General features: G+C 49.1%; 1 protein-coding gene across 1 annotated transcript in view; it reads left to right on the top strand.

The window, feature by feature from the left end:
* Positions 1–6,712, top strand: part of MAP1A (microtubule-associated protein 1A) — a 13,396-nt gene extending 6,684 nt beyond the window's left edge. Inside the window, 3 exon segments of the mRNA XM_008941492.1 lie at positions 1–4,768; positions 5,495–5,727; positions 6,547–6,712. The exon segment at positions 1–4,768 is cut by the window's left edge and continues 6 nt beyond it. Of these exon segments, the coding sequence (XP_008939740.1) occupies positions 1–4,768; positions 5,495–5,727; positions 6,547–6,702 (5,157 nt within the window). The 3' untranslated portion in view covers positions 6,703–6,712.
* Positions 6,713–7,209: the final 497 nt, after the last annotated feature.

Raw genomic sequence — 7,209 nt, 5'->3', positions numbered from 1 at the left:
AAAGAAAAATCCTCAGATATTTCTGTTAAGGGAGTGACTACTGAAGAAGGAAAACTGCTGTATTTCACAGGAGACATCTCAGAAGAAGAAAAATCTTCTCACGTTTCCATTAAAGACATTTCTCCGGAAGAGACCAAGTCCATTTCTCTCACCGACAGTCCCAGCAAGGAGACCTCTTCAGACCTTCTCATTAAAGGAATTTCTCCAGAAGACATAAAATCTCTTAGTTTCACAGAAGAGATACCTGCAAAAGAAACTGTGTCTGACTTTACTGACAGATTCCCTTCAGAAGCTGTGAAATCCACGGTCTTCACAGAGCAAAGCCCAGCTACATGTGAAAAATCACTGAAAATTCCTGCCAAAGAACTCACAAAAGAAGTGTCAAAATCTTTTCCTTGCCCAGAAAGTAGTTCAGTTAAAGACATGTCACCCAGAGATACTTCAACTGAAGAAATGTCTCCAGATGACAGCAGTTTATTTTCTGCAGCAGAAAAGAGCCCATTTAGGGGAAGAGCTGCAGGCCTGGACTCTCAGGAAGTATCTCCAGATGCGAAGGACTTACACTTTACAGAATCCAGCCCAACTGAAGATAAAACATCTTCACACATGTCTACTGAAGGTGTAAAATCTTGCAAGTTTGAGGAAGCTAAAGAAGAAAGATCTCCTGAAATGGAAAACTTTTACATGAAAGATTTAAGTTATGAGAAGAAAGTGTGGTTTCCAGAAGAGGTGGAGGAGATCCCTCTTCAGGGAAGGAGGCAGAGATATGATAAAGAGAGAGAGAGCACGTTCCTGGACGAGGTACTGGAATACGAAGCAAAATCCCTTCCTAAAATGGGAGAGGAGGAGATCCTGTCTTCTGCAGTGCCTGGTCGTCACACCTGGGAGAGACCAGAAAGTGAAACGTGGGGCTCTGTGTATGGGTATGTTCAGGAAGGAAGAGAAACTGGCAGAGGAGGGCAGTTACCCTGTGAGGGAGATGAGGATCTCCGTGGTGCTGAAGACAAACCGGTGCTACTGCAAGCAGGAGCAGAACGTTTAAAGATGGAATCTTGTGACTACAAAGATGAAACACAGAAGAGTGACAAACCTACATCAGAAACAAAGGAAGTGGAAATGGTTCCTGCTGACATCACTCTCTCAGAAAGAACACAAATGGGAGGTTCTCCTCTGTCTTCTCGATGTTTCCCTGCTGAGGAAAATCAGGCCAAAGCACTAGCTGGAAACAAAGATAGGCAAGAATTGTCATTGACATCTAAACCAGATTACTCCTGCTTAGATGATGAGGAGAAAGCTGTCCTAGATATCTATGCAAAGTCAGTAGACCAAGCACTGAGGCCATCTCCCCTGTCTGTAGCAGATGCCACTCTGGAAAAGGAGCTGGACACAACACCAGGAGCAAAAAGGCCTCACAAGTTAGACCAGGGCAAGCCACCCTTACGGGAGGAAGTCCCACTGAAGGACACAGAGAAGAAATCAGACATCAGTCATTTGTATCAGGAGATAGGCTCTAAATACGAGTCAGAGAGAAAGCAAGAGGATGACTGCAAATCCACTGGGGGTCTTTATGACTCCACGGGAAGAAAAGAGCAGATGGCAGCAGCATCTCCTCTGCTGCAATCTACAAGCCCAGCAGGATACGAATATCTAGCAGCACCCCCAGAAGAACATGCTGCAGTGTCAGGGCAGCATGCACTCTCCCCTCCAGGGAAAGGCCCCCGTCAGAAAAGCAGTGGTGCCATGGGCCATGCTGAGGGATCTGCTAGTCAAGTGACGTATCCTCCAGAGACCTATTCCAGGAGCTCCCCTGAGTCTTATTCCTATGAGGAAGAGTTCTGCAGACCCAGAGGTGATGACAGTTCTACAAGACCAGAGGAAGAAGAAAGAGAACCAACTCCTTACCCTGATGAAAGAAGTTTCAAATATGCTGACATCTATGAGAAGATAATTGTGTCTGGAGTAGGACCCTCCGCCTTCACACCCAAGGGTGCAGACAGCCCAGGTCACACTGACAAGGTGCCAGCAACAGCACTGATCTCTCAAAAAGGGCAAAGTTTTCATGTCTCTGCAAAGGAAGAAAAGTCCTGCCTTTATACCTCTGCTGAGAAGGAGCTGTCATCTCCAGCATCCCCTAAAGATAAAGCAGATTCAGCCTTTGACTATACAGACATCCGTGAAAGAACCTTGTCTGAAAGAGGTGAGCCTAGGACATCTGAAGGACAGGAAAAACCCAGGGTGTCTTCTGCTTTCCCAGAACTGGACTCTGAGCTGCACCCACCATCTGCAAGCACAGCATTTGCCTCTCCCACAGACATGACTGACACATTTTATCAAGAAAAGATGAGCTTCCCAGATGAGAACATCATTTTGTCTAGCCAGGAGCAGGTATCTCTGTCCCTGAAATCCCAAATCCCAAATCCCAAAGACACATACTATGAGAAAGCAGGTCGAGGGGACGAAAGCATCAGTGACTCGGAGCTAGAGAAGGGCGCCAAGGAGAAGTCTGAGAAAGAGTCTAAGCTGCACAGCCCCGGGGGAGCCGCGGGCAGGGTCTGCACAGACATCTCAGCCCTGGGGGAGTTTCACATGGCGGAACCCCTGCTGCAAAGCCCACGGCAGGAGCCCATTTCACCCAGTTCTACTGCCTCCTCGCCCTCTGATCCAGGCTGGAAGGAGGCATGTGGAAGCAGGAAAACTGCATCAGCCCCTGCGGTGGGGACATACATTGCCAGTTATGGTGACCTGCCAGACGTAGGCAGAGATGAGCAGGCTTCAGAAATGGGCCATTTAAGACAAGATTCTTCACAAAAGAGAGACATGGCTGAAAAATCCACAAAGGACTCACATTTCTGTGTAACAGATTACGCAGGTACAGTGGGGGCCTCCGAGTGCCAGGAGCAAGCCATCTACTTGAAATCTGCTTCTGAAAAGCAGAGAGAAGCGGACCGAAAGGGCACAGTAGAGGGCAGAGGGATGGAGAGCTCAGCTGGGTTTGAATGCTCCCTGCTAGGAAGGACTGAAGCATCCAGTACGTTCAGACGTGAGCAAACCTCGGCAAGCCGTTTAGGGGATATCTCTCTTCCTTTAAAAGCTCCTTGTGCGATGCTCTCCGACCAGGGGAAGAAAGATGAGTACTTGGAGGTTTCTGAGAAAATCAGCAGCGTTGACTCATCTTTTACTAAATTCTCACCACTGAGTCCATATGAAGAAGATAAATTGTTCTGCAAAGCTGTGGAAAGAGAGTCTCTGTCCCAACAGCAGCTGAAAGACGACTCCAGCCTGTCAGAGGAACCTTCATCTGAAGCTACCACTCCTGTGATACCGACTACAGCAGAAAGTTTCTACTCTCAGATGTTTTCCACATACACAGGTGCAGGAGCAGAACCAGGTGCCAGGAATCTCTGGGATGTGTCTCCTCAGATTCCAGATAATGCTGTGAAAACACAAACAGCTGAAAACAAAGACTCTGTGTTTGCTGAAGAACGTGGTTCTCCATTCACAGGGGGCATGGGTGACAGCACTTCTCCATGCAGAAAGGAGTGCCAGAGTTCCCAGTCCACACCAGCCTCTGCAGACAAACAACGGCAACCCTCTGTGAGCAGTCCAGGGCCAAAGGCACCTTTTGCAGAACAGCTGATGACACTGACATCTCTCCCTGATGTGCTGACATCATTTCCTCATCATCAGCATGATGATGAAACCACAGCCAATGGTCCGACAGAGGTGAGCACCGGTCTGCAGGCCTTCCACAGCACGTACTGTGCAGCAGAGGCCAAAGATGAGAAAAGCTCTCCTGATTCTGACAGCAGTCTTCCCCCATGCGCAGGCAAAGAGGACACAGAGAGGCAGAGCCGTCCTTCCTCTCTGATGTCCCCTGAACACAGTTTCCAGCCCTTTTTCCCAGATGTGCAGAGGGGTGGAAAAACAGAGGACCATGGAGATGCTTCCCATGAGACGGAGTCGCGTTTCGGAGGCAGTTTTGACTGTGGACGGAAATTCTCCTCGTGTGAATACAAGCAGAGGAAGGGAGAGCTCTCTCCCTCGTTCATCAACCCGAGCCCTCACGAGCTCTCTGAAGACAGTGACCTCTCACAGGAGGATGGTCATCCTTCAGTGCAAGGAAGACCACCCAACACTGTTAGTAGCCCCATGCAAAGCGCCACAGTGGAGGAAACCCCTCCGACATCAGTGAGTGATTCTGGAACCTCCCAGTCAGACTCAGATGTCCCACCTGAGACAGAAGAATGCCCGTCCATCACAGCAGATGCCAACATGGACTCGGATGAAGATGCTGATTTCCTTCCAGTGGACAAAGCTGTTGGGAATGCTCATCATGCCAGTTCTAGGTCCAGCCATGATCCTCAGCCTGTTCCAATGGTAGATCCCCATCCCCACCCTCCTCACCCTGATGTCTGCATGGTAGACCCTGATATGTTGGCAAATGAGCAAAGCATGAGCAGAACTGATAAAATTTCCAAGAAAGACATAAAAGAAAAGAACAAAGGTGTGAGGAAGCCTTTGAGCAAACCCAAATCTTCCTCACCTGCCCGGAAATCAGAGGCAAAAGGGAAACGCTCACCCACTCCTGTGAAACAGCCATTGGACAAATCTCCAAAATCTGTCACTGCCAAAAAAGAAAGGGATGGAGGAGACAAGCCGAAACCACGTAGTGCTCTGGTGCAGCCTCCTCACACAGAGGACGAGTTATCCCGGAGCAGTCACAGCAACCCTGGCAAGAGCCTCGTTAATGGCATCAAAACAAACCCTGGTAAGAAATTCTTGCTTAAGCATGCATGTTCTCTTTAGGTCAAAGCCAGAGGATTAAAAGCACTGGGTTAAATGCTGCAGAACAGAGAACAGGGCTTCCCAGTCAGGTATAAAGAGTCATAAGCAGTGACAAGGCAGTGAGGCTGCCAGACAAATCACTTAAAAAAAATCAAAACCTTGAGGAAAACTCTCGACCTCTGTAGCACTGAATGCAACCACCTCTGAAGAGAGACAGACCTGTGAGAAATAATTCTGAACTTTATAGGCAAAGACTCAGTTCCACCCATGGGCTCTGTCTGTGGAGGGGCAGTAGGTGTTTACAGGTGGAGGCTGGCAAAGAAACGCCAGCAACCAAACAACAAAATACATGTGTGATTTAAAAAGAGGTGGCAACCTCTCAGCCTGTGCATGGGGTAAGTTTGTCGTGCTGGACTGGGATAAAGCTGACAGCTTTTTAACCCAGTGACCTGAATGCCAGAAAGCTTCTGAGCCTAAAGCTTTTCATTCCCTCCCCAAAGAACAGCAGAGCCCCCTTTCCCTTCCAAAAGCTGTGACAGCATTGACCCCAAAATGCAGCCGGGTCACCTTTGGGCAGCAGAGCCTGGATACACCTTAACTTTATGCAGCTGAGGGGAAAAAGCCTTTCTGGAATTCAAGTCCTTCAGTGTTAAGTGTGTGTTCTTTTCAGAAGAAGGTTTGGATAGCCTCTGTTTTCCTTTTTCCAAAGGTTCCAATAGCCCTAAGAGCAGTTTGCCTGTGCCCATGGGTCCACCTGTCTACGTGGACTTGGCATACATCCCCAACCACTGCAGTGGGAAGAACACAGACCCGGAGTTCTTCAGGCGGGTGCGGGCGTCGTATTACGTCGTGAGCGGCAATGACGCGGGCAACGGGGAGCCCAGCCGGGCGGTGCTGGACGCGCTCCTGGAGGGCAAGTCCCAGTGGGGGGACAACCTGCAGGTGAGTCGTGGAAACACCAAGGCACAAACGTGATGCTCCCTGTGTCACAAGTGCTGGGGAGAAGGTGTGTGTCACAAACACACCCAGAGGGGGGATGCTGAGAGGAAGCGGATGGGACTAATCTGCTGCAGGATGAGCCTATCCTCAAGCAAAACCAAGCACCGTTGCAGTCTGAGTTTTCATCACAGTACCCCACACCCGGTGGCATTTGTTGCTGGCCGTGCTTGCTGAAGATCTTTCTGACAGCAGCTTTAATTCATTAGTGCTTTTAAACCAGAGTGGCCTTACACACTGGCTTAGTGAGGTTTAGTTCTTGCTTAGTGAGGTTTGCAGGACATCCTGTGTGGGCACTCTTTCAGAGGACAGGTACAAGGAAGTGTTGATGTCCTTTCAGATGAAGCAGCCTCAGAGTTCAAGGTCTCTGAGTTGCACATGGGGTCAATAGGCACAAAAAGTCTGATATCAGGCCATTAACAGTGACACTCTCAGCATTGTTCCTTCTCACACTGAGCCTTTCTGAGGCTGTTCCTGGAGCTCCACAGAGAGATGCACTCCCCTGCACTGCAGCTGTTTTCATCCTTGTGGCGTTCATGCTGCCAGGCCGCAGCCAGCTCAGAGCGCCGTTGTGCTGGACTGCAGGGAACAAAGCACCAGCTCTGCCTTAGAGAACCTGACATCTGAAAGACATTAAGTAGAACAAGTGGTACCAAGGGTACCGTGTTCCAAAATTAATGGGAAATTTTAGCCTCAGCTCCTGTGGGCATTGTTTGTCACTGCAGTGGTTCTCAGACAATCATCCCTGCTACTTTCTTTTCCCAGGTGACTTTGATCCCAACTCATGATACTGAGGTCACACGAGAGTGGTACCAACAGACCCACGAGAAACAGCAGGAGCTAAACATCATGGTACTGGCAAGCAGCAGCACTGTTGTGATGCAGGATGAGTCTTTTCCAGCCTGTAAGATCGAATTCTAAATCTCCCACACTTTGTGTTCATCCATTGACTCTCCAATCACCGATGCAACATCAGAGACACCATCTAATCACAGTCCAGTTCTCTGGTTTAGTCCTCTACATGGTTCCCATTTGTCAGGCAATCGGGTATTCATCTAGCTCAGTGCTGGATGCCATGAGAAAGAAGCGCAGGGCTCTGTAATATTCTGGACTGAGCTAAGAGTTTGTGCAAGAGCAGTTGCAGGCCAGGGGCACTTTTACTTTCCCTGCTTTATTCTGCTGCCTGTACAGTTTCTGTATACTATCTTGGCTGCCTTGCTGCTGTGAGAGCTTGTTCTACTCTCTTCCTGGCTGCCTTGCCGTTAAACTTGCAGCACCATGAACCTCATCTTTCTGGTGAGGGCTGAAGTGCTGCTGCTGCATGTAGACAGTGCATGGGGGGGCAGGGAGGGCAGAGAAGAAAACTAATTTGCAAAGAAAATGCACCTCGGAGATGAGGGAAGGCGAAACCCTCCAACTGTAATGTAA

Source organism: Merops nubicus, unplaced genomic scaffold, assembly GCF_000691845.1.
Source record: "Merops nubicus isolate BGI_N331 unplaced genomic scaffold, ASM69184v1 scaffold37355, whole genome shotgun sequence".
In the NCBI taxonomy this organism is placed as follows: domain Eukaryota; kingdom Metazoa; phylum Chordata; class Aves; order Coraciiformes; family Meropidae; genus Merops; species Merops nubicus.
The sequence above is the reverse complement of the archived record's forward strand: the minus strand, read 5'-3'. Positions and strand labels throughout refer to the sequence as shown.